The sequence below is a fragment of the Phasianus colchicus genome, chromosome 5, assembly GCF_987193195.1.
Source record: "Phasianus colchicus chromosome 5, bPhaCol1.hap1.1, whole genome shotgun sequence".
Lineage (NCBI taxonomy): Eukaryota > Metazoa > Chordata > Aves > Galliformes > Phasianidae > Phasianus > Phasianus colchicus.
The window spans coordinates 30,844,271-30,871,651 of NC_143440.1; the positions used below are offsets into that span (position 1 = coordinate 30,844,271).

Genomic DNA, 27,381 nt, shown 5'->3' on the forward strand with positions numbered 1-27,381 from the left:
CTTACTAAACTTCATGCAGTTAGTGATTATCCAGCTCTCTAGTTTGTCTAGATCTCTTTACAGCTTAGTTCAAAACCAATTGCATATTGGTCCTGCTGACACCTGTGGAGGCTATCACTGGATCAAAGCTTGGAACTAATTTTCTTTGTGGTTGTTTCACTTTGAAATAATTTGTAAAAGACCTTTGGGGCACCTTCAACTGAGCAGAACTGCATTGATTGGAGAGATAAGCATACATTTTGTGAACATATTTGTGCAGATTTTAAAGTGTAAGGTATTTACTGTTTTCTTGGAAGAATACCAGTGAACTACTTAGTTGTACACATTCCTGCATCCTTGGAGAGACACCTACATTAAAACAGAAAACCTGTTAATATTCTAAGTGGAAAATATAAAAAAACTGTGTTAGAAATTTAGGATCAAGTATCAGTCTATATCAGAACTGCTTTCAGTGGATAACCAGGAGGGCATGGGATAGGACGTTTCCTGTCTTTGTTGTGATTCTGATGGCTGCTAGCTTATAACAGTGAATATTCTCAGTAGAGAAGGAAAAGTGTTGATAACGGTGTGTGTGCCAGATTGCCTATTTCAATAACACTAAAACATTTCTGGTCAATAAGGAAGAGACTGACAGACACAACTGGTTTCATCCAATCATTATCCATTCAGTAATGTGCACAGATGTAGTTGACAAAAGTGAGCTATTATGTCTGGTTAAAGGAGGGAGGTCATCTGCAAAACTCATCAGTTTCCAAGTCCGGGGGGGTGAGACATAGAGGAGGCAATCTGTTACTGCATAGCTATTTTTCACTAACTGAAAGGTATGCTTAATAATGAATGCTATGCACCCTGAGCTCTAAAATACTCTGAAGAGTGTGTTGCCTATCGTAGGCGTGGCGACCTGGTTCGGGAACGGCACGGCGACCAATCCCAGGTCGCTCGGTCCATCGGCTCGCTGACACCAATGTGGTGGACGGCAAATGGCGTTTATTGGCGGGAGAAACAGCCTTATATAACCTGGGCACTGAACGCTATTGGCTATCGGGAGGGGGACCCTGTCTTCCCGTACAACGCGATATCTTCCGGGCGCCAGACCCTCACTACCACATATCCCCCCTCCCTATGCACAATTAAATTAGGTAAAATATAACAATATATAACAATCTTCAATAGAAAACTCAAATAGAACAATCTTCAATAGAAAACTCAAATAGAACAATCTTCAATAGAAAACTCAAATAGAAAACATAAGGTGCTCTGAACAAGAACATTCTTATAACAGTTGTTGGTGCTCTACCAACATGATGTTAATCGGAAGAAAAAAGCGGATGGGCTGTGGCCTCAGGTGCACTCCCCATGGATGCGCCAGGTGAGCTGGATGTCCTCAAAGAGCCCCACCAGGTAGGCCTCGCTCGCCTACAGCTGGGCTCTGGAAGCGCAGGTCGGTCTTGAAGTCCTGCGTGATCTCGCACACCAGGCGCTGGAAGGGCAGCTTGCAGATCAGCAGCTCTGTGGACTTCTGGTAGCGGCGGATCTTGTGCAGCACCACCGTGCCGGGCTGGTCACGCCGCCTGTGGCCAGCACGCTCTTGTGGGCCACCTTGGTGGCAACCGGGCCTTTCACTTCCGCAGGCAGGGTCCAGGAGTCAACTGCTGCCTGGAGGCAATTTACAAATTGTGTAAAGCTCTCACTTCCATTTTGTCTTATGGTGGACCATGGCAATGGCTTAACAATAACTTTAGAGGCTGTGCAAATAGCATCCCTGGCCACACAAGTAGTTGTCGTAACTTCATGGGCCTGGAGGCCCAGGGCCTGTGCTTGGGAGGTAATCATTGTTGGGTCTGTACCCATCAGCCGCTGCAGGCTGGAACCATGTAGCGGGTGATCTGCCCCTGTTACTTGAGCTAGTTGTCTTGCACAGTTATCTTCCCATTCTTGTTTAAAAACAATCATCCCTGCTCCATCAAAAATTAGTCTACAGGTTTGTTTTATGTCAAATGGGAGCATATCATCTCCCCCAAAAACACCATCTATAAGGGTGGAGACCATAGCTGAGTTAAGCCCTTTATCTGCAATTGCCTTAACAATTGCTTGTATATCCCTAGGGTTTATCGGCGAGTGGACCCTCTGTCCCCCATCCATCACCCGGACTGGGAATGCTAGTTTGGCCGATGGGGCCCAGTCAGCACATGCAATCTTTATTTTCCTCCAGTCTGTAAGAGGGATTTCTCCCCCTCGCGGTTTCTCTTTAATTTGGATGGGAATATTTCGGCTCTTAACTCTGTTCGTATTCGTTCCCTCCTCCTCCGAGTTTAAGTCAACTGCGAACCACTCGTCCCAGCTAGTGTCTGACCCGGAGTCAGAGCCCGACTGAGCGGCCACTTCCGGTTTCTCGTACCTTTTTGTTAAGCTCCGGCCCCGCCCGCCTCCCTTGCGGGCAGGCCGCTCCCTCCCTCTTGGTTCGTCCCGCCCTCTGCCCAGCGGGATGTTCGCCCCACAGCGGCTTTTCTTCGGACGGCCGCTCTGATTGGCTTTCCACCCTTCACTCACGCTCCCCTCACCTTCCCGGTCGCTCCCACCGCCTTTATCTAACACCTCCTCGATGTTCCCGCCAAGGGCGTCCTCCCCCCGCCCTCCCTCTCCTGGCTCGGCGCCATCTTGGGGCGCATAGGGGGGCGGTCGAGCCCAAATTTCCTCGGGCTCCGATTTCTCCGCAGCAGCCCTGGCCTCCTCGATTAACCCACCCCAGAAGGATTTAGCACGTTTCTGTCCCTCCGTGGGCGGGTCGGGGTTCGATTGAGAGGACACGTCATCGTCAGAGGGGTGCAAACTCCGCATGGCCGCCCCGACTCCCAGTCCCGGGGTGGCCAACAAACGGCTCTCTGCCGCCCTCCAGCTCTCCCGCTCCCGCATGGCCCTGCGCAGGGCCCGCGCGACTCTCCCCCACGACTCTAGGCTTCTCCCACAGCCCGAGGACATCGTCTCCTCAGTTAACGCTTTAGTGCATTTATCCCACACTTCGGGGTGGAGAATATCCACCGGCTGGTCAATGACCCCAATTCGCAAAAGCCTCGCAATAGCGAGAGTAAAATCTTTGGGCTTACAATCGATGCCCCACTGCTTATCTAACTGCGATACGACCTTCACAAGGACTTCCATCCTCCTTGTTGGTCCGGGAGCGTCCTCCCCGCCGGGCTGGTCCTGCCGCTCCGGCCGCCGTTCACCCGTCCAGGCGAATCCCGGGTTTCGGCACCACTTGTTGCCTATCGTAGGCGTGGCGACCTGGTTCGGGAACGGCACGGCGACCAATCCCAGGTCGCTCGGTCCATCGGCTCGCTGACACCAATGTGGTGGACGGCAAATGGCGTTTATTGGCGGGAGAAACAGCCTTATATAACCTGGGCACTGAACGCTATTGGCTATCGGGAGGGGGACCCTGTCTTCCCGTACAACGCGATATCTTCCGGGCGCCAGACCCTCACTACCACAAGAGTGAGATAATTAAACCTGTGCCTTTTCCAGTAGTAACAGTGTCCAAGAAAATAAAATGATTGTTGTAATATAAGAGCATTTCAGATTTCAAAAAAAAAAAAAAAAGTATTAAGAGTTAGAACAAAGGAAGACTAAAAGAGGAGTCTTGTAGCTGAAATCTGTAAATTTTTCACAGTACTTCCACAAATATGAAAATCCTCAAATTATTACTCTAAGCACTTTTGATGTACATGATGATCATTTTAGAAACTCCTGATTTCATTAGAAAATGGAAGCATACCTAAAACAAAATGTTCAGATATGTAGATAGTGATGGCTAGAAATAACATTGTAGATATTTTAATTCTGACATTCCAGAGATGTTTACCTTTGTGAAGATAAGCAGAACATATACAAAAGTGAATGAACAACAACTGCATTCCATCATTGAAATGAACTTTGCAGATGACTTGCTCTTGGGCTCTGGGCTCCGAGACCAATTTTTTTTTTTTTTCAGAGAATAGTCTGCAGAACCAGAAAATAAGAACAAAACCAGCCAGTTTGCTACTTCAGGGGCCAAATACCACACAGAAAGCAGCTTTGTGTTTCTGTTTTTATTTATTTTTAAGTACTTAGTTTAGTTATTAGAACATGACTTTTTTGTTCTCCCTCTCAAGTACTGCAAATCAGCTCTGTGGTTTAAAGTGGTAGTTAAAATGTCTGTAACTTCATTACAGTAAGGGAGAATTCATAACAGAAGCCTTTTGCTTTGGATTGTTATACCATGCCTGCTGTGTGTTTCAATTTTATACCACCAAGACATGAAGCATTTGCATTATCATTCTTGGATGATTCATCGCTTTCATCTATTTTATCTGTCACTGTAATTTTTACACATCTGTCATGCTTGAGGACCAGCTAACTTGACTCCCATTGGTGTTAAGCCCCTTTAATCAAGTTCACCAAGAAAAGAGTCTAACATGGCTGCAAAGTTTTATTAAAATCTGTTTCAGTGTTCCTAGACCTTGGGAAAGTAATATTCTGTATCTGCTCACTGTTCATCTGTATGTTTAAACATGTCAGGGAAAGATGAAGCCAACAAATGGAGAATGAATAAAAATGAGCATCATCAGACTTGTATTTCCAGCCTTCTTCTGGGTGAGATAAAAGACAGAATCTCTGACTTGTGATCACGTTGCAAACATCAACACTGTGATGTACATCAGCTCTCAGAATGGCATAAGAGCCAAAATTGTTGTTCATATACAGTACTATCTTTCTAGAGTGGTGTTGGAGCTGACTTGATTTTGAACCTGATGATTTTTCCCAGGGAAGTGCACACACCCCAGAGCTGCCCCTTGCAGTACAGGTGGAGCTCGGCGCTCTCTGCAGCTTCCAGCTATGCCTTACTGGCTGGAGCAGGATGAGGCAGCAGAGTACATGAAGGCCTTCCTAGAATGATTCCTATGTCACCTGTTTCAAGCATCTAAGATCTGCTAGGCACTTCAATTCAGGTTGAGTTTAAGCACCCAGCTTCTTGTGGGATACGCTGAGACTTCCAGGCATAAACTGTTTTGTGCTTTAACTGTTAAAGAATTAGCATCAGAGCCTACATCTTACAATGCAGGAAAAATTTAATTTAGACCAAATCCAGAATACTTCTTTCCCATCTAGCTAAAAGCAAGGAGAGACAGAGCTTCAATAGTCTTTTGTGTTGCAGTTTTGCAGAAAAGAAGCAGAAAAAAAAGAGTTGGCATGAAGATATAGAATCACAGAATGGCTTCGGTTGGATGTAACTTTAAAGAGTCTAGTTCCAACCCCAAACATGTCAAAATATAATAATAGTATCCTTTAAAAGTGTTCTGAAGGATACAATAATGACTATTTTTTTGTTTTGTTTTGTTTTTTCTTTTCTTTTTTTGTTTGTTTTTTGACCATTTCGGGAAAGAGAATATAAATATATAAATTCTGGCTTTAGTTCATCAGTGGCAAAAATAGTACAACGTATAAAAACTGTGGAATTCAAAGAAGCCTGTCTTCAGGGGCAGGGCCGTCTGCTCCCTGGCCTGGGTACACTGCATGCCAGAAGACTGCTCCTCCATGGCCTCTGAATAATCCTTTCACTAAAATAACATAATAATGGTTTAGGTATTAATGGACTGCTTTTGCCAACTTCAGTAAATGAAAGAATGGAACTTGTTACACTCCAAAATAACACTGGAGTTCTTTGAACTACTGACAGTACTGAGAATAAGTTCATTGCAAGTATATATCCAAAATCCACGCAAAGACAGTCTCTGAGACATGCTAAACTGCTTTTTAAGGTAACTGTGCTATCATACTGTTTTTTGCTTGAAGGATCCATGTTCTGCCTGATGCTCTCTCTGGTGACTCCCTCACTGCTCTGCACCAACACTGTGGAATTCCTGAAGCTGGCTGAAGGGAGTAATGTTTCCAGCTAACCACTGGTCTCTCATGTTTGTGCCGTCCTACCTGCTGTAACCTTTTCCCAACAACAGGTTTTTAGAGAAGATCCACTCAAACAGTAAAAAAACCACAAACAAGAAACACTAGAGAAACGGAAACACTAAGTGCGTAGAAACCTCACTTCCAGTCCATAGTAGAAGGAATTGAAACCATCTACAAGTTGAGAATAAATACTCTGAATTATGATGCTAATCAGTTAGAAAAGTCTGGATGCTATTTGTGGAAAGAAAGAGGTATTAATTACAGGATATTGCTGAAGTTACTAGTTGTTGTGAGATAAACAGGAAGAAAAGTTATTGCCTGTGGAATATTACAGTTCAACTCATAATTAGTCTTCATGTATTCAGTTTCCTTGACAAAATTTCTGTAGATTAAGTCTAATACTTTCTTCTCTGGACAGTGGAGTAGAAAAGCACATTTCATTCTCTGAGAAAAGTTAAATGAGATACTTTATGGATCTCTGTAAAAATCTACCTAAAATTTTATGAGACAGTACATGTTGCTTAGAGCTAGGTTAATGATGTCTGTAGACATTCACTATTTTTTTTCCATTATGATATAAAATATACACATTCTCATTATTTCCTGGTAATTTTTTTTATATATAGGAGACCAACAGGCCACAGACAGTTCTGAAACACAGAATCTCAGTCAGAGTTCAGGTCAGAGTTATTAATTAAGGTTGATTTTTAAACAAAGCATTAAATCAGACCATAGAAAAGGGAGCTATAGAACAAGAATACTTTAGACTGATTCATGCACATTTTGCAGTAAGTTCGATTATTTTTCTGGGTTACTAGAGTTCTTTCCTCTCTTTGTCAACCCTCTCTTTTCCCTCCCTGCCTTCTTCTTCTTCTCACTAAAACTTCACCCTTTTGCTTTTAAAGATTCCCGCCATGGCCCCGTTCAGTGCTGCATTTTGGCAGCACAAAAATACTGAGTTTTGGAGTTGCTTTCAGGATAACTGAGGTACTCATTCTTTTATTATTTTTTTTTATATTTTTGCTAAATTTTTTTATGAGAACAGAGGGAACTACAAGAAAATTTTTTCTCATGGAAGTGGAAAATTTTTTATCTGCTATACATGAGAGTAGGAAGGAGAGAAAAGTATTTTCTTTGAAAAATAGTGCAAATGAATGAATTTATAGAGATTTCCAGAATTCACGTCCTTGAAAAGGTTTTACACAATTCTTCTCAGACACTTATTACTATACAGCTGTGTTCAGACACTCCTAGGAGTAAAAATTCCTAGTCATTATGAAATTTGCTGTATAATACCTGTGAATAACATACTATATTGAAAGTAGAGTACAGAAATTCTGACATAATTTTGTGATTATTTTTAATGCATATAGTTTTAAAATTTTGTCAAAACAAGGAAAAACAAATTTATATACATTCATGTACATGAATGTGCCTGCTCATTGGCTGCTCTTCGACTTACTGATGTTATTGTTAGAGGTGAGGTGTCACATTAGTTGGCTTCTATTCCATTCCGTAGCAATGAGCTGCTTATGTGCCTTCAGAGATCTCATCTCTCATTTGGCTCATCTATAAAAGGCTGTCATGGTAGTATAATTGGGGAGAATGTTTTCTTGATTGTACTGGAATCCTTCTAGGAAAAGTTAGGTATATGAAAGATAAGTCTGTGAAACAGTATGTGCATAAGTGGAAAAAAACAGTAGTTAGTTGTGTAGAATGTCTTTCTGTTTTCAGTGGTAGTATACATCTGTACATACCTCTAAGCTGCTGCTAACAGTGACTTGAATTTGGGCATTTTTTTTACCTGAAAGAGAAAATTATCTCAATAAAATTGCCTTCCTTCCACATCCCAGCTCTCAGAAATTTTTGTTTGGAGAACTTCCAAGTCTGCAGCTCACAGTTAGAACACGAAAGAATCCATTTTAGGTGGATAGTAGAACAAAATGATTACACCTGGTTATGGGGGCAATAAACAGTAATCTTTGCTCCCAAATTATCTGTCCAAGTAATTGTCCTCTGTGTAAGCTTGTAGTGATGGAGCTGTGTATAAACTAATTCCTGAAAAGCTGAGCAAATGCCACAGAAGAACTCTAAGAGCTGTGAAAGTGTTCTTTTTGTTTGTTTGTTTGTTTTACATTCATTGTTTTCTTATTCCTGGTCCACCCTTAATTCTTATGCAAGGGTCCCTAAAAATAAAATTATGTTTTGCTTTTCAAAAAGTATTTTCAAAGGATGAACCATTTTATTCCAGAAGTTTATTTTCACTGTGGTCGCAGTGTAAGCCCAGAAAGACCTTATGAAAATTATGCACCCACAAAAACAGATTTTCATTTGGGCCTTCATAGTTTGGATACATATGTTAGGAGCTCGCTATCAAACTAACCCTTTGTTGTTGAGGAGATGAGACTTTGGAGTTTGCTTTATACTTGCAAAATGAAGCATATTGGATGGTACACATGCTGACTGCTAGCATTTACAAAGTGTTCCTGAAAACCAGTCCTTCCCATACATGGTTTTCTGTGAAGGTGCTGTGTGAAAGATAAACCTGTTAGGCTTTTCAGAACATGTATTTTATTTGAATGTAATTTTTAGAGCAATACAAACAACACCAACTGGAATCTGATTTTTGATACAGTTGTGGTTGTAAGAAATTAAAACCATCTTCAAGCTCGATTAAGCAAAACTGCCTGTGATATATGGATTTCAATGATGTTTTGAAAAAAGTAGTTAAAACCAGATCAAAACATAAAGATTAGTCTAGCATTCCTGTACAAATTGCAATGAGATCATTATTTTCCAGATAGATAGAGGCAGTAGTAGTTTTGTTAAATGTCTGGACTGAAACAGGTTTGAGCTTTCTTTCACTTGCACTAGTAGAAATTAGAAATATGTTACATTGTGTGAAAGGAATAATGCCAGTATAACTTCAGAGAGAGTAAAGCTCAGCCCTTTTTACAGACAAGCACCTCATCTGAAGAAGTAAATGTTTGTGGTGTTGAATTTAGGCTGATAAACACGGGCAAAACCACAATTCTGTGAATATCATAATTGTCCAACCTAACCTCAGTACTGCCTGTGAAAGAATACATTCTAAATGTGGTTTATAATAATACCATAAATTTGGACATCATGATTATCAACACTAAGTATTACATATGTAAACCTTTTTCTAAAATGGAGTGGAACATTTTCAAACTGACAGGATGTCTGATCTCCAAAAACGCCTTTATGCATTTATGCCTGGATTTATCATTGGCTGGCTATCTAAAGCACGTGTTATTAGCTGCTTTCTAAATACGATCAGAGCTTATTTCAACTCTTTTAGGGTCATCTCAAAAGCTGTGTATTGTATAGGATATGGCATTGCCATCTGAGAGTACCATGACCGCTGCTTGCTGGATATCTGGATATCTGGATATCAGTTAGGTTCTTGCTATGTCATAACAAAAGCAAAGCTTTCTACGCTCCCTTACCCACTTTCTTTTAATTTCATTTTGGGAAGATATATTGTCTAGCTTATGGTAACAACTAAAATGAAAAATCCTACTGATACTTAACTTCTTCCAGTTTGACAGTTTAGTGGAAGACAGCAGCAAATTTTCTTCAACACCACTTCTTAATTATGAAAAGAAGAGCTTATAGGTTTTGCAGAATTATCTTCCAAGGCTGTGTTGTGATTTTGCTCAAAATGTATTGCTTTGCATTGTTAAACAGGTTGACAACATTGCCTTTTCTGTTTTCTTGAGATATTTGTTCCTTAGTTAAGAAAACAAGTCCTCTTGGTGTGCAATATTTGCCACTTACTGCGTCCAAGTCTGGAGCCCCCAGTACAAGACAGGAAGCTGTTGGAGAGGGGCCAGAGGAGGGCCACAAAGATGATCAGGGGACTGGAGCACCTCCCCTATGAGGACAGGCTGAGGGAGCTGGGCTTGTTCAGCCTGGAGAAAAGAAGGCTGCGGGGTGACCTCATTGCAGCATTTCAGTACCTAAAGGGAGCCTACAAACAGGAGGGGAATCAACACTTTGAAAGGATGAGTGACAGCAGGACAAGGGGGAATGGTTTTAAGCTGAGGGAAGGGAGATTTAGGTTGGATGTCAGGGGGAAGTTCTTTACAGAGAGAGTGGTGAGGTGCTGGAACAGGCTGCCCAGGGAGGTTGTGGATGCCCCGTCCCTGGAGGTGTTCAAGGCCAGATTGGATGGGGCCCTGGGCAGTCTGGTCTAGCATTAGGTGGGATGGTTGGTGGCCCTGCGTGTGGCAGGGGGGTTGGAGATTCATGATCCTTGAGGTCCCTTCCAACCCTGGCAATTCTGTGATTCTGTGATTCTACAAACACAGAGGATATGAGAGACGTTCTCACTTCTGAACTGTGATGTATTTCAGGAATGCTGGCTATAAACATGGAATATGTTTACCTTAGAGCTGAAGGTTTTCTGCAGATTATGTCAATAAAATGATCTTCAACAGCCACCAATTCTAGCACCTGGGTGTGCTGTATACTCATCCTATTTATCACACACTAGAATGTTTCAAATATCAGGGATCTTTATTGAAATCCCAGTCATCATATTAAAACAGTGCACTTCAATGATTTTGCATTATTAAAGTGCTTTGTAAAACACTAATTCATCTATTATCAAGCTTTCTTCAGTGCCTATATCTAAAAAGAGGCTCAGCCAAAAAATTTATGATTTTATGCAGCCACAGAACACTGATTAGTCAATTTATGTTACTAGTAACAGAGCTCACTATTTCCATATAAACAACTGGAGAATTATGTTTTTTTCAATTTTCCTTTTTCCACAAATGATTGAATTTGAAAAATGGAAACACAGAAATCTGGCACTGGCTTGGAAACTGCTTCTCATGCCATATAAAACAGTTCAAACTTAACATAAAGAGTTCAACTTTCCTTTAGTAGAATATGAAAATATTTCAGACTGACCATTGCAGAACTTTTTCAGAAATAAATATATATATATATTTTTAACCAGGCTGATTTTTTTTCGTATCGCTTTTTTGGACTTTTTCTTTCTTTCTTCCTTTTTTTTTTTCCTGCCAAGATTTTTTCAACTTGAACAGTTTACTTACTGTTTACTGACTTTCTTTTGATGCTTTGCTGAAGATCTTACAGATAGGGAGCTTCCTAAATTAATAGAACCCTACTCCCCTTCTTTTTTGCTGTCTTCTAACAAGTCAAACCTACTTAGAAATGTTATGGTTGGTCTAAAAACTCAGGAAGAGAAGAAAAATATTTTCCAATTTCAAGAACTCAAAATAGTGGAGTAACAAAAGTGAGCTCTAAAAATAATATTTTTGTCCTACTCTACAGATTTGTTGCCCAAATTCCTAAAAAATAATTACTGAAATTGTTAAATTAATAAAGAAAATCTTATAGAAAACTCTTTCCATAATAATACTTTTCAATCTATTTTATCACCCTTGAAATTAGAACATATATTTCTTTTAGAAAGAAAAAACAGTTAATATTATCTTTTTTCCCCTCTGAAAGCCAAGTAGCAAAAAAAATCCTATATGACCTTTTTTTCAACTAAAGATTTTAATCCGGCCTGTATAATGTGGAACAGGAAAAAAGAATTAAGGTTCCAAACAACGTTTTAAAAATTTTGTATGAATATTGTTAAAATGTTGTTAATGGTTAAAGATATTTCTGATATCAGTTTATTTAGGCTTATAACTTGAAGTAGATCTGGTAAAAGGAATACATTTGTGCCTACCTATAGATTTGTAGCTGTGTATCTTTGAAGTCTCTCAAGTGTATCATGGTGCATATTTAGATTTAATTTTGTGCATTCATGGGCACTAAGGTATAGATATTTTCTTCTCCTGTATGTGGTTGAGATAAAGTCAAAGTGCATACCCCAACCAAGAATTTGGGAGCACAGGGAAGTTCTCCAGTATGGACAAAATGGCCATACTTCGGGGCTTTCTGGTGGTTATCCAGAATAAACTTATCTGCTTGGTCAATGGCAAACTTAGCTGGAACACTGAATCAGCATTTGACTTAGACAACTGTTCAAATATTATTTCAGTGAGCCTGGTACCCTGAAGTATTGGTCAAAAGGAAAACTGGTCTTTATGCATAAACTTGAAGCAGATTGTGTTACTCCAGAGCTCAGCATCACAAAACAAAACAAACACAAAAAACCAACAGCAAAAAAAACAAAACAAAACAAAAAAAACACCAGAAAGCCGCACTGGGCCACTATGCCTCTCTCAAGACTTCTGAGCTATTGGTAATCTGATTTTGTTTATGAAAGGAAAATGAAATCTCTTGATGTGGTTTCTCTTTTTCTTCTGAAATATAGAGTTGGGTAAGGGAGAAGATTGAAAATTTTCCAGTAAGAGAGAGTAGCCTAATTAACTATTCCTTCAAATGTAGGACAAGAAAGCAGCCACTATGCTGGAGAACCGTAGCACTGAAATACATACTATTTTTCAAGCGTTATCTTAGGATTCCTGGCTGAAAATTCCTCTGTATAATTCCATGTGTACAGAGTCAGTAGGCAGGGAGCAACATGTCTCCACTCAGGACAAGAGGAAGTGAATTGTGACTCACTTTCCAAGCATTGGTATGAAATTAGTGGGCCAACAACTGGGGATGACAGCTGCAACTTTTAGTCTTAAAGGCCCAGAAGAGTGATGTAGTTTCCACAATGGATAGTATATTGTTTGCATTTTTCTTCCCCATTGTGATGATTCGTATCTGTATTTTGTGATGCTTAGAGAGTATTTGATAATGCATAGCCACAAAACAGGTGTTTTGAGGATGATGGAAAAGTGGAAAGATCAGTATTTTACCAGAGATTACATGGGTTTGATATTGCTGGTACTTACAATTACTTGGCAAGCAAAGCAGACCTAGCCACAGTCACACCTAATCTCCTGTGGTCTGTGCAAATGGTAGCATACCAAAGAGCAAGCCGCGCTTCTGATAGATTGCTTGCTTCATGGTGTTGTAGCCTCTTAGGTCTGTAGGAAACATTGAACTTCAATAGTGTAGGGAATCCTGTTTTTACTATCTTGTTGCCTTACGAAGAAGAAGAAAAGAACAAATTTCTGCTTTTGTGTGTGTGTGTTAAACAAATAGTTCCAATAGGTTTGATTTCAATTCTTCTGATTTTTTTTTCACTTTGCCATTTTTTGTTTGTACATTTGTAATCTTTTCAAAGGAAGAAATGATAATGATGTCTTGTCCTGTAGAAACAAATGTTTTACTTTTGTCCTTTAAAACATTAGCAAAATTGATCCAGTCTACAGTGTAATTTTATTTGCTGGCAGCATAACTGTTCAGTCTTACCACTGGTTCAATACCCACCAAAAACCAATACACTGTATTCTGGTGGTATCCAAAGTAGGGGAGCCATGGAGACTCTTCCAGTTGAGCTGTCTGACAAGAAAATACTCAGTAATGAGCAAAGCAGAGGGAGGCTGGAGGCTGTGGGGTCCAGATAGAGAAGCAGCTCCCCATAGCAGTGCAAAGAGCTGAAACTATTTGATAGTGCTAATAGGACTGACTTTAGAGACTCAAGAATATCTTAATTTTTAACCAAATGCTCAGATACTCAGATACCTCCTAATGTAAACAGCATGTAAACATCTTTATTATTTGAAGTGTTCAAACCCTTTGGGAGCCACACCAATGGGAGTATGGGTTTTGGTAGCAGTGTGCTGAGACTGTGACAAGCCCAACACACTGATAGTCCTCAAAGGAGTCCTGCAGTGCTTGCAGAGACAGCCTACAGCAGAGCTGGTGAGGAAGAGAAAAGAATGGAAGGAACCAATGAAGACTGCCAGCCACTATAAGAAATTACCATTGACTTGTTGTGGTCAGGTTGTTTATAATTTTTCCATAGATCATCCGTGTTAACATTATCTGACACTGGGTGTATATTTTAGAAATTATTTCTTCTGTGAAAAAGAAAAAAATAAAAACAACAAAAAACATCCCCAAAAGCATGTAGTTCTAAGCCCTTTTATTTTAAAGAAAAAAAATTTGAAGAATGTGACATAGCTGTAACTGGTGCTGAAGTGTCCAGTTAGTCACCTGCTGTGGTTCTTAGTACTAATTCCAATGGATGTTCTTCTATTTTTTTAGCTTTGACCTAATATTCCAATAGTTTTATTAACATTCTTAGGCATTTTTTAACAATATTCCCAAATATGGTCAGTTGGCAAATTCATTTTCATCATAACACTATTAAAAACTCTGTATCCAGATAATTTCTCAAACCTTCTTTACTCCATCAGCGTATTACTCAGTGATAGCCAGCAGTTCTGAGAATCAGGGCTTGTCCTGTAAACCAAGTTTTAATTGAAACTTCCAACACTTGAAAGCGATGTGTCTTAGGAAATATCTGGGACTCAAACATTTGGATGTTTGATTTGGATTTTGTTTTTAAATAAAAGAATCAATTCATTTGGGATTAATTTTTAAGTCTTCATATTTCCTTTGATGACAGTGGCCCAGTAACAACCTGTAACGGTGGCTTTAGTTACAGATGTACAAGCTTAACATCATAGTGCAGTCATAGCATTGGTAACAATATTGCATAAGTACTTAGGATTTTTTGGCAAAAAATTATTTTCTGAATGTTCTGGATATCCTGGCATAGTTGTTCAGCTGATGAGGGCATAGGACTCTGAGGTTTTAGCTGGATTGCCAGTTTTCACATCCACTATCTGCTTAAAAAAGCCACTTCTGCTCATCATGAAATACCATACTGAAATGTCAGCTCAATTTGAAACATACAATTTAAAGTATTTCTGAAGACCAGCAGGCAAAGAGGCAATTGGTAGGGAATTTCTTGCCTGTCCCTCTCACTGGCACATCCTATCCATCTTCTTTGTACCCATTTATCTCCACAGCGATTGTTGTTTGCAGCAACACAAAGGGAGATCAAAGTTAATTGCAAGGCTTCACATGCTTTTTCATGCCGTGGGGATCTAACCAGGGACATCTCCACCATTCATTTTGGCATACCAAGGGCAGCTGGAGGCAGTACAACTGTCAGCCAAGCAGGGCCTGACACACAGCTGCCATCCAGGGAGCAGCCAAGGCCCAAAGGTAGTAGCCAGGCTTGTCACAGAAGCTTTGGTCATCCGGCAAATGTGTGGTGACGAGGCAAGCCCAAAGCCAAACCAATACCAAGGGATGGCAGCTTCCCACTGACACTATGTCATTTATGTTTTTAATATATTTGCTTAGAACCAAATATGTTCTCTTGCATTACTCCATTTTATTCTAGCATAATAGGCATAACACAGGAAATGGTTTTTTATTTTTTATTTTTTATTTTAAAGAAACCGTGTCCAGCTGCTTTGAGTTCAGGGTATAGTACAGTGTCTTTCATTTTTCTGCAATAGTTTAAACCATTGTTGTTTTTGGCAGGACATAAGTTTAAATCAGGAAGTACTGGTTCTCAAACAGTAGAAATTACATTGCATGTAACGAGTGGGCCTGCTGGATTATACGTAGTAAATTGCAACTCTGCTTTATGTTTCTTGCAGTAACCTCTCATTCTGCTACCTACTGTCTCCTATCCTTGCAGTGGCTGTAGAAGGATGTGGGTAACTGTACACAAAAGCACTGTGCTCTGATCTGGGGAGCCTTAGACCATACAGCTCTCTGAGCTGGCTGTGTCCCAGTGACACACCTCACTCTCACAGTTGCGTGGGCCTGCTGCAACACATCAAACCCAGCCCACTGTGCTGCAGAAGCAGCTCTGTCTCTCACAAGCTGAATAAAGAGGATGGTGAAGCAGGGTATATTCCCACCACCTTAACTTGAAGCCACGGCAGATTTTTTCTTCCTAATACACATTACTTGCCTAAGTTTTCTGGCTTTGCATAACTGGGGGCTTTAATCTTTTCAGCCTTTTAACCGATAGTCTGCAGGATGTAGGATTAGGCAGTGTTGGTCATGTATAAGCTAAGCATTACTCAGGGGAGGAAACTATATCCAGTCTTTGTTTTTTTCATTATGTCTTGTGCAAAGCTAAAAAATACATCTTCTTACAGTTACTTTACAGGATTCCACTTAAAGTAGAATGGATGATGTAACACTATTGCTTGTTTTCTTAATTGAAGGAGATTTGGTTTTAAGTGATACAGATAAGGATAATAATTCCACATCATCATTATGTAAAAAGTGCAGACAACGCAGCTTCCTTAATGCAAAAAATAAAAAGAGAGGAAAGGAGAAAGGAAAGAGGGAAGAGGAAAAAAAGGGAAAGCTTGAAAAGAAATTAATGATTTAATATGGAAATAGATTTAATCTTATTTAAAACCATTTGGCTATCTTGCCTGTCTATTGATTAGACAGAGGAAAATTTCCTGGCTTTATTATATTAACTTACTTAGATGAATAAGTGAATATGTTGAAAAAGTACTGTGGCTGCTTGCTCCCCAGATCTGTGTTCAATAATACCAAAATTGGCTTATGTTTGGCTGAGGGAAAATATTTTCTCAACAAATGAGTGGGCAGTCACTCTGTCCAATACCAGGAGTCAGCCATCTGGATTTAGCATCAGGTGCCCAAAGAAAGAACAGAAAAGCTCTTTGTCCTACATAAATCTCCAGAGAGGGTTTTGATCCAGATCCGCAGTCGGATGCTGCTTTGGATAATACTGAAAGTTTACTTTCACTTGTTTATTAGTGTTGTCTGCTTCTGGATTTGCAATGATTCTGCCATTCTGTTCCTATGGTCAGGGTGTCTGTTTTCCCTTCATTTGTCAAACCAGTAATGCCAGAGGAAATGCTAGCCTTCAGTGCCCACAGATGTCTTTATATCTTCACTGTCCAACTGTACAGCAGTTCAAGGAACAAAGAACTCTTCTCAGTCTCACTTCTTTGCCAAAGTCTTTCTATGTTTTTTTGGGAGATGCTGACAAGACATTCAATAAGAAACTGTCAGATGAGACAAGCTTCCACTTAATACAGATCTTACTGATTCATTCAGAAGGGAGTATTTCTTTTTATGTCAGTTTGAAGTGCTACTTTCAGACCAAAAGAATCTCAATTTAAATAGCAGCAGCAACTACTGTCCAGGGAGTGTATACTGGGAGATTAAATACCAGATGAGGAGAGTCCACTAAATCAATAAGTCTGCTGTGGTGTCTGGCCATCGCTCGACAGACACTGCTGGCCCACTTGATGTAACAAAGTTCAAGCATTATAACAGATTTCTTACTGGGACCACAACACAATGTGGTGTGGGTTTTTTTTGTTGTTATTGTTTTTTTTTTATTATTTGTTTTTTGTTTTTTCTAATGCTGTGTTGTTGGAAATATCATATGGCATGCAGAGATGTGCCTTAAAGTGTAATTGCTCGCCAATTCCAAATACACTCTAGTGAAATTACCAGTATAACTAAAGAATGCATATAGTGCTAGTTCCAACGCAGGGATGCAGTATAATTCCTCAAGGGAGTGTGAATACATTTTGAAAACATATTTTATTTCCTTGGAATATTTATTGATGACATTCTTGCTATTGCAATTACAAGATGATCTAGAAATTTAATGGATTTTGCATTGATTTAATATGCCTATGTCTCTCTGAAAGTAATGCTTCCTATTTTTTCCTTGGAAACTATAACAAAGAGAAAATAACACTGTTTGATAAAGCAAATTCTCAGCTACAAAATACTATTTTTCAACATAGTCACCACAAGTAGCTGTGTATTTTTACCACCAAAGATCAAGAGCTGGCATGCCAGGCTCATAAAAATCTGCATCAGTGGAGGTGACCCACTGTTTCACAGGACCTATGACAGCATAATTACCAGGTAGAAATCAGAAGGCACCAAATCCAGACTCTGTAATGGGTGTAGTGGGACAGTCCAGCCAAGATGGGAAATGTGTTCCATAGTCTTCAAACTGATATGGAGCCTGGTGTTATATTTCAAGATAAAGGTTTTCTTCTTTTCTGGACTGACTCTGGAAGTTTGAGTCATCAGCTGACTAAGTTGCAATGAGTGGTCAGAGTTAACAGTTTCACTTTCACATGGACCTGTCACCTTCAGCCTTATGTTTATTCAATAGATTCTGGCAAACTTGTGTATGATGTTCTTTCTGTTCGTGTGAGCATTTGTGGAACCCACCTAGTACAAACTTTGTGATACTCCAGTGTTGCCACTGTCATTACCAATGCACTGAAACTGATATTCAGCTCCATACATAGTTCTCTGGTTGTAATCTGACAGTTCTCATGGATGAGCTGATCAAGACTTTCATTTTGTGGTCTGACTGCTGTGCATGGCTGTCCAGAATGTGCCTTGTCTTTCGCATCTCTGTTGCCACTGCTGAAACACACCACCCACCACCTCACTGTGTTCACATTTGCTCTTTGGTCTCCATAAAGGTTCACCAAACATTGATGAATGTCAGTGGGTGCTGTTTTCTCCACACAGAGGAATTCAATGCTGTATCTTTGCTTCATATGCACTTCCATGTCAGATGCCATGTCAGACTGCTCCTCTGCTGCCATCTGTCACACAGGAATAAAATGCAATGGAATTTTGTTGGAAGATTCAACCTCTGCTGCCATACCACCAATATCCACCTCAGATGCTGTGGGCCAACATAATAAAACAGGAGACATTACTTTCAGAGCAGCCGTTATGTAATCAGCCACAAACTGCAAAAGCTTGTCAATATGCTTCCTTGTGGTAAAAATAGAATTTTTTTTCTTAGAATAATCATAACCATAAATGTAGTCACTTGGATGCTCACAAATAGCCTGAAATCTGTCTCTTTGTCTAGCTATATAAGAAGATGCATCACAGTCAAGAACACATGAAACTACTTGCTGTGTGCATGTATGATAATTACTTTCATAGTATATAGTCTGTCTAACAACAGTTTGCACAGTGCTTATGCATATACTTCTCTTAAATAAGCACATTAACCTAATCAATCCAAAGATAAGAAATTTGTTTCCTGAACTATTCAGATTGTTTAACTATTTATTTTCTTCCTTTTGATGTGTGGCTGCACTTCAGTGTTTATAAGCATAATTCAGTGCTGTCACAACTGTTTAACTTATTACTCAGTAGTGCAGTAAAAAGCTTATGAAATGATGGTGTTATGTAAATAGGTCATAAAATAGAAAGTATTCCTTCCTGAGAAATGTAAGTGCCACTGAAGCAGGTGAAAATGGTTTTCACCCAAGCTTTGTACTGAAAATTTATCTCATTTGACTGAGATTTCTTTGCTACTCTACTTCCATTTATGAATATCAACTCTTTGCTGTTTAATAACAGAATTGCATTAATTCATTAATCAAATTCTGTACATGCAAAACATTGTTTGATCTCTAATGTTCTGTTTCAAGGAGTGCCCAATAGCAGGTAATCAGTGTAAGATTAAAAGTAAGAAGGTTCTGTAATAGATTGCTTCACGTGACAGTTTCTCAGAAAGATCAAACATGCCAGATGTTAAACAAATACCCATTGAACTGTTTTCCTTTTGAGAACACTTAAAAGATTAAACTACAGAAATGTTTTACATTTCCTGTAATGTCATTTGCGATGTGTAAACTAATGCTAGAATCTCAATATGAGATGAACACCCAGAAGCAAAACTTTATTGCAGTGTGTTTCAGGTCATTGAAGGATGAAAGAGAAAGGAAGACATACCTCTAGAAATACTGTTCAATACAAGGCAGGCCCTATCTTGCAGGCTGTTTCCCTCAACCTGACTTGGAAGCAGTTGAGGCAAGTGAAATAGCAGAGGAGGCATATGTTTGTTTCTTAAAATTACTGCTGTGTGTAGCACTACTCTGCCCTTACTGACTTTTCCCTTTCTGTAGAACACTGCAATTTTATGTAGGGAAGAGCTCTCCACCATGAACTTTGAGTTGTGAAAAATACATAGCAAGACAACACATTATGTGTTAATTTTGAATATGTGTAGCATAAATAATTACAATTTCCTTCTCCACATAATATAATTTCTCTGCATTCGTGATAGAAAACTAGACAGCCATCACAGGTTTAGTGATGCTCTGTAATTACTGAGAAATGTGGATTTTCCCAGGTACTGATTTTCCTGAATTCTGTCACCGTATGCCTCATTTGGAGGCTGACTGTATGGCTGCTTGACAATAACTACTGTTCAAAGCCGTAAGCAAAGAAATACACACTTAGCTTGTCAGAAGACATCGGATTTCATTGTTTTGATATGTTTATTTTAGAAAAGTTGCAGCATGAATTGTATTCATTTCCTATTTATTTCTGGCTTTGACTTGCTTCTGTGCTCAGAATGATTAAGAAACTTCTGGGAAGATGTTAACATGTTCTCCTCCTCCCACATCCTCCATTCCAAAATATACAAAAATAAGCTAAAAAAATACTTCAAAGCCACAAAAAATAAGGGAATTTCAGGCTGCTAAATTTTTTAAAATATTACCAAAAAATGCCCACAATGTATCAAAACACTTAGGAAATGTTTGTTCATGAGAACTAAGAGGGTCTCTTTCTTTAAATCCCTTATCTTTGCCCAGATGTGGTAGAGAAGGAAGATGTATATTCTAAAAGGAGAAGGGACAGCTAACCTGAAGGAGCTTAAGTGATGCATTGGAAGCAGAGGCTGGTGATGTTTTAGCAGATAGTGATGCCTGTGTGCTAGCTGGCCGAGAAGTCTGAACCTATGAATTACTGAATGGAATGTGGGAATGAACTGAGATGGCACCTGGAACCTAAAGTTGATGAGGCAAGATATTGAGATAATGCCAAGAAAGTGGCAGATAAAGAGCAAAGCAAATGAAGGTTGGAACTGAGTTACAGTGAAGAAATTCATTGATGGGACTGACAACCCAAGCATATATCGGTTATAAATTTCTACTTATTTTTTCAATCCAGACATATAATTAATATATGTTTGAAGCATCCTATACTGAGAAAAGACTATACAATATGTGAGTTTTGAGTGACTATTCTAGTCATCATTTCAGGGAAAGGAGCACTACCATGTAAAACTGGCATCTGTGCAGAGCTGGATAAACTAAGCAATGGAATATGGTTCTGGGCTTTGAATTCTCATCTCAGGGAGCTGTCTTATCCAGAAAGGAAAGAATTTCAGACAGACTCCTTTCTTCAGCTTTTCCTAACAAATTATTTCCATTCTGCATGTTTGGTGGTATAACGCCTGCTCCAAGCTTCCTGTGGCTCCCATTTGTACAGGGATTGGTGGGAATATGGGGGATCTAGGATGGATTATCTGACCTAAAACTATGAGCCTGACACAGGTATTTCAGTGTCGGCAGCAACATCTCACATGGGCCTTAGTACTTCGTGCAAGCTTTACCTGGCAATTCTTTTGCAGAATTCGAGACAGAATCCAGTTTTCTTGGGGAGCATGTAATTCAGGCATTGGGCTTTGCTGTCCTCAACCTTTCTGGCTCTTCCCCTGTGCATCTTCTTTCTTGACAAATAATGACACACACGGCTTTTCATGAGACTCCTTTGTGTTTGAATCCCTTCCACCCAAGAAAAGGAAACAGGACTATTTTACAGCTAAGAGATGTGGGAAGAAAAAATTGCGTTAACTTGTAAATGAAATGCTAATGTATAGGACGAGTTTTAAAAAGAATTTTGTCATATGAATTATTTTAACCTATTTTACATGTGTGATTTATAAAGCTCGTTAATACTTATATTATTTTTATACATTTGCAATCTTTCCAACCTGGAAAGTTCACCTGGAAAATCTATGGCAAACAAGTGTATAATACACATGCGCAATGATAATTTCTTCCAAACTAAATTTTATTTGGATATAAGAAATGAATTCTATAATAAAATAACCAGAGAAAATCAAGTCATTCAAACCATAGCTCTGACTTTTTTTCTCAGGTCCTCAAAATCCACTGATGTAGTATCATTATATTACTTCATTTGACAGGCATTGAAAATGCTGTGACAGACAGAAGGTGATAGGATTTTTAGGCATATTTTTCCTGATTTTACTTGTAAATTTTAATGTCGGTGGGATCTTAGCAGTAGTTTAAGAGTAGTTGCAGTTTGGCTAGAACGCATGCTGCTTGGTTACAATTTTATATTGTTGGAATGTGTTTTGCCTGTGTAGAAGTGGATAATCAGCCTTGCTAACCATATGCCTAAAAAAACTTACCTAATAACAGTACATCCTTGCTTGTACTAATGGGATTAGAGCTAATCTTGCATACTTTTCAAGAGGCCTTTATCCAGTAGAGACATACATACTAAGGAGGGACAACCCTGCTAGCAGCTGTTAAACAAACATACCATTTGCAACCTTTTCTAAATCATACTCTTCCTAGGAAGCCCACTACATTTGCCACAGTTTCCTTGGAATGAGACCAAGTGTGCTTTAAATTGATACAAATTTATTTGAGAAAGTCTGTCATAGCTTTCACCAGAAACCAAAAATAGTTTCTTCAGACAGAATGCTTGTTCCTTTCAAGAGTTTTTGCTAAGCAGATGTGGCTTCAACCACAGTTTGAATTTGCGTCTCACTTTCAGAGGTCAAGAATATTTCAAAACAACTCCTCTCTGGTTATATCTCATGGTTACCATTCAAAAGACAGACAGCCTCTGTTGGTATTTAAACGGTATTAATGAGAAGAAAGAGGGACCTGTGGGCCTTTCTAAATCTAACTGATTCCTCTGCTGTGAGGGCAAAGCTGTCGCAGCTGGATTCGTGCAAGTCTGGTGGCAGAGCACCCACCTGGAGTCTGTTCCCAGCTCAGCCACCAGATCTGGCAGCTGGTCTCACAGTTCTAGACTTCTGTCTTTGCATCTGCAACAAGGCAGAAAAAAACCTGGCTTCTTTATGCATATTCTTATTTCTAATATTGTTATTTGTTAGTATATTTATGGCAGGTTATTGATGTCTTAAAGTAGCATCAGCTGTTGTGACTGGGGTCTTTGGGGTGTTTTGCCAACTTATAGTAACAGCATTGTGCATAAAGCAACAAGATTTTGCATTTTCTGTGTCCTTGCATGGACAGATAGGTTGGTCACTTTCTAATTCATCATCAGACTTGTTCTGTCATTACGCTTTTCTTTTTCAAGGAAGGTTGTGAGCAAAAGACAACAAAAAACCACTAGCTGTTTTTATTTTAGATTGTGTTCTATGCACTATAGAGTCCATGCTATATCTAAGCATAGTTGTGTCCATTTATAAATGAGAATCTCTCAGAAACATGAGAAATGACCTTGATTATGTAGAAATTATCAGTTGTGATTTTGCTTCTGCCCTTTACTGTCAACTACTATAAACCTAATCCACAAATCCAGTCTTAGCTTTGGAAAGTCTTAGCTGATGTTAATCAATCATGAAAATTAGAAAATTTGAAGTATAAAAAGATAATGGATTGCATCTATAAATGTATTTTTCAGATCTATATGCAAGCATGTAGCTGTTCACAGAAAACTGTCTCATGAACGCTGCAGTTTTTAATTTGTCATCTTTGTTTTTCAGTGGCATATCTTTAATGTTACCTACATTTCTGTGAAAAATATTTTTAGTACTTACCAGAATTGTTTGCACTATAATGGATTATCTTTTTCCATTTAAAAACACTAAAACATTCTGTTTGTCTCATTTGCAGTGCAATTTGGAAAATGCAGGAAGGATATTGCAACGTTCTCACATGTGTCCTGTACTCATTTTCCTGCAGAGTATTGGAAATCTGTTTCAAAATCTGTTGCTTTGGCTGACCTTTGGGAAGGCTCCATTGGTGTGTTCTGGTGAGTAAAGATGAAAAATATCTATGAAATGAATGAAACAGGAGAGAAGCAAAACTGTGAATATTTAGAGAGAAAGGACATGAAAGTAAGAGACTTGTTCATTTTGAGACCATAAGATGTCTTCATGCTAGAATTAAAATAACTTAGAGAATTGCAAATATTCTGTTTGCTTTCATCATCTGAATTTAAACACTGTTGTTTTTTTGTTAAGAGTTCTATCAAAGAGCTGGCCTATAAATCAAGAACAAAACTAACAAAGAAATATATCTCAGCTTCTGTGAATGGTGTTGCCAGCAATAAATGCAGAAAAATCAAGAACAATGGTTATGGAGCCAAATAAAGGCTCAGGATTGTTAGACTGTTTGCACTGGCTGTACATATAATCTCAACAAAATCAATGCTTACATCAAACATGCAGCAATTAGACTTCAAAGAATATTTGATTACAAACTATGTGAAAAACCTGTGAATTTCTGTGCACTTTTATTGATCTTGTTAGTGTGCAATTTCAATTTCTTTGCTTAGAAAGGTGAAGTTTGTATGATTTGTGGCTGAATTATGGGTGAATTAACTTAATATCAGTTATTAATTCTGAATCCACATTTACACATTCAGAGGCTTTATTTTTTTGTAAACTCTTCTTCAAACAGACTTACATAGCATTTTTTTTCCTGTCAGTTGAATACTTTTCCTGTTACTTGAATACTTGAATACTTTGTGTGAAATGATCACGATCAGGATGCACATAAAATCAGTATAGTCTGGAATTCCTGACAAATATTCATAGTGTTGTGCTAATGTGATCTGTGGTGCATTCCTAGTGATAATAGATACTAGAGGAGTGATGTGACAGATGGTGTGAAGATTGTGCCCCAGTTTTATTGAGGAAACATCCTATCAACACAAAGGCAGCTGATTACAGCCACAAAACTTTCAGGCTCTCTGGCAATACCTTGCTTGTCCATGAGGAGTTGTGCGTCCCACCTCTTGCCTGCAGGTACAGCAACATCACCGTCTTGCTTGAGCATCAAATTTTGAGTAGCATCCTTCATCTCATTCTTTTGTGTGCATCAATGTGCAGGACTTTTAATTCTCATGGACCACTGGGATATTTTTTGCTGCACTTCATTCCTTAATTTGATTTATTGCAATAGTGGGTAAAGGCAGGAAATGTGATACAAGGAAACAATACAACATAAGAGAAACAGAGTTGCCTAAATGACAGTGTACAGTGTCATTTAAAATGCCTTCCACCATCCAGGATAATGGATAATGTGCAGATCTGGCAGAGCTGTGAAACTTAGGGGGAACTCTAGGACCCCTTGGAGTAGCAGTGGAAAGTGTACAATGTCTGAAATGGCACTGCTCAGGTAACTGAATCTCATGCTGTCAGTCCTATCAATGTGCCTATATAGTGGCATCTTAAAACCTTTCAAGTTTTAATAGGCTTCACATGGTTGAGAATTGAGAAAGTTGAATGACAAAGAGAATATTTTTGTCCTTTAAATAGAAAATGAGGAGAACCTGGATGATGAAAATGTCAAAGTTTTATAGATGCTGTGCAAAAACAATTGTATGTAGACACACATTGGACATGGTGTCTTGGCTGTAAACTGAGTCAAAGATGTTCCCCAGGACTCTGGACATGTATAGGCAGGGTGGCAACCTTCCCTTCTGGAGTGAGAGGAGAGTGAAATACACTTCGCATTCGTGAAGTCTCTGCTTAGCAAATTCCTAAACAGTCTGCTCAGTGACAAATTCCTGTGGATAAGAAGCATTGACATTGCTATCCCTTTCATTCTTTCATTTTGCAACCACTTATTTAAGCTGTTACAAGTGTGGAACAATCTTCAGCAGGGTTTTATGTGGTAACAGTGCCTAAAGTGTAATCTAAATTTTCTACTCAATTCTGCAAGACTTTTGTTCCTTCAGAAACAGACGAAGGTCAGGTTTCTAGAAGACATAAGCAAAAAAAAAAAGGTTATTTGAGACAAATCCTGGTGGGTTTACCTGAAAAGGTTTTATCGTCTCCAGGAGATAGCACATCTAGTGTAGAATGACATGAGTCATCTTGATGGTTTTCCTGTTCAGTACAGACTCTTATTGATGCTGTAGCACTGCTGCTATATAGAGTGATCTTTTGGATACCTCAAGAATTTAAGACACTTGTGAGCTGCATTCTGCAGATCCCATTTGTAACACAGGGCTCTTCGTATTCAGAAAAGCTTTACACATACTTTTTTGGCCTCAGACAGAAGCTTGCTGTCGCATTCTTTTGTACTGAATAGAGGCTTTTACAGTGTAAGTGTCCCCTTATCTAATTCATAGGGTTACTTCTAGACTTCTAGCCAGCCAAGACAACTGCACTTAACTGTGCCATTGTTAAGAGGTGATTTTATTTCATCTTGAACATATTGAGGTTTCTTTTTTTTTTTTTAGTTTTGTCTCCTATAAAGGTAGAATGAAGGGCATGGTGTTTGTTCCTGTGCACTTCATTTAGCTATTTCCATGAGAGGTGTTTGAGGGGGCTGTTTATCTGAATTGACTGTGTCTGTCTAACACTGATTGTTGTCACTTAAAGGATGGTCGTATTCCTTTTGCTCCACTGGTACTTCCTTCCAGTCACACAAGACACTTTCTCGCTTCTGCCAGTTGTGGCATCCATTGGCTGCCCAGTGAGAAGCTAGTTCAATGTCTGAATGACATGTCAATGTCTCAATGATAAAAGACACTCAGTAATTGAATGAATATTTTACATCTAGCTTTGTGAGCTGAGCTTGTCCACCAACAAGTCAGAGCTAGCATGAGGAAGAGGGCAGAAACTTCAGCTACAGGCTGGATAGGATTGGAGTCAGAGCAGGGAGATGAAGAAGCTGACACACATCTCAAAGTGTTTTGATTGTTTTAGAAGAGCTCAACTGTCTAACAGCAGCCAGAGGTTAATTAATGGCAGTTGCCTCAGCTGAACTTGTCTTGGATCAGAGTTTGAATAGTACATGGGTTCTTTAGTGCAAACAGCCAAGTGTGCAGCTTCTGCTGTCCTAAGAAGTCAAGCAGTTTCCCTAATACTGCTTCTTGTTGTAGTCTCTAGGCCAATTCAACACCTTTGCTCAAATGAGAAGTTATCAACAACATCCCCTCCTGCAGCAGCCTTTCCTTTTTAAATATTCCTTGTTGCTGATAGATCTATCAGTGAGAAGCACTGAGAAACCAGCTTAATGTGATACAGCTGTAAATACTGTATTGCTTGTGAATATCAGAACTGAAAAATCCACAAAAATGTCAGCTTGGATGGGAGTACAGAGTCATTCAGTAAGATTAACTTAACAATATCTCCAAGGTGGGATATACTACAAAGGAATGCATCCATACTGAGTTATTTTAGGTAGTGGAATGGAATCTATTCCATTTTTTTTTTCTTTATGAAATTTAATTATTTAACTAATTTCTAACTGTTGTTTCTGGTTGTCCTTCTCATGAAGATGAGTTATACTTTTAAAGTACAGGCCTGATGGGCCAAAAGCAGTCACAGATGGATCCCAAACATATATGAAACTGTGGTGACTACTCTTGTGTGAAAACCCAGTGGTTAGTGCGCTGCAGAAAATACAAGGCCTCAGTATTGAGATATTGTGGTTTATCTCTTCCAGTTGTTCCTTGCAGGAAGGTAACTGCTGAAGGGAGCCA

At 39.1% G+C, this 27,381-nt stretch overlaps 1 protein-coding gene and 2 long non-coding RNA genes across 10 annotated transcripts in view; 1 reads left to right on the top strand and 2 right to left on the bottom strand.

The window, feature by feature from the left end:
• The window catches only part of LOC116229307 (uncharacterized), a 270,405-nt gene that overhangs the window by 141,411 nt on the left and 101,613 nt on the right, over window positions 1-27,381 (top strand). For all 7 annotated transcript variants that reach the window (XR_016466917.1, XR_016466914.1, XR_016466918.1 and 4 more), the window contains one exon: window positions 23,556-23,694. This is a non-coding gene — a long non-coding RNA (uncharacterized LOC116229307). The remainder of the gene's footprint in view (window positions 1-23,555; window positions 23,695-27,381) is intronic.
• LOC149917823 (uncharacterized) lies at window positions 1,501-3,487 on the bottom strand. Its single transcript, XM_090141981.1, has one exon. It carries the CDS (start codon window positions 3,157-3,159, stop codon window positions 1,501-1,503), a length of 1,659 nt encoding a protein of 552 aa, XP_089998107.1. The 5' UTR covers window positions 3,160-3,487.
• LOC149917824 (uncharacterized) overlaps window positions 23,649-27,381 on the bottom strand; it is a 72,968-nt gene continuing 69,235 nt past the window's right edge. Inside the window, exons 5-6 of one of the 2 annotated variants that reach the window (XR_016466922.1) lie at window positions 24,647-25,647; window positions 23,649-23,715 (exon numbers count right to left, since the gene is read on the bottom strand). This is a non-coding gene — a long non-coding RNA (uncharacterized LOC149917824). Of the gene's footprint in view, window positions 23,716-24,520; window positions 25,648-27,381 lie in introns of those variants that run through there. The other variant, XR_016466920.1, reaches the window with a different exon arrangement.

Excerpts from the sequence above, each read along its gene's own strand:
- LOC149917823 (XM_090141981.1), bottom strand. The coding sequence starts at position 3,159 with ATGGAAGTCCTTGTGAAGGTCGTATCGCAGTTAGATAAGCAGTGGGGC.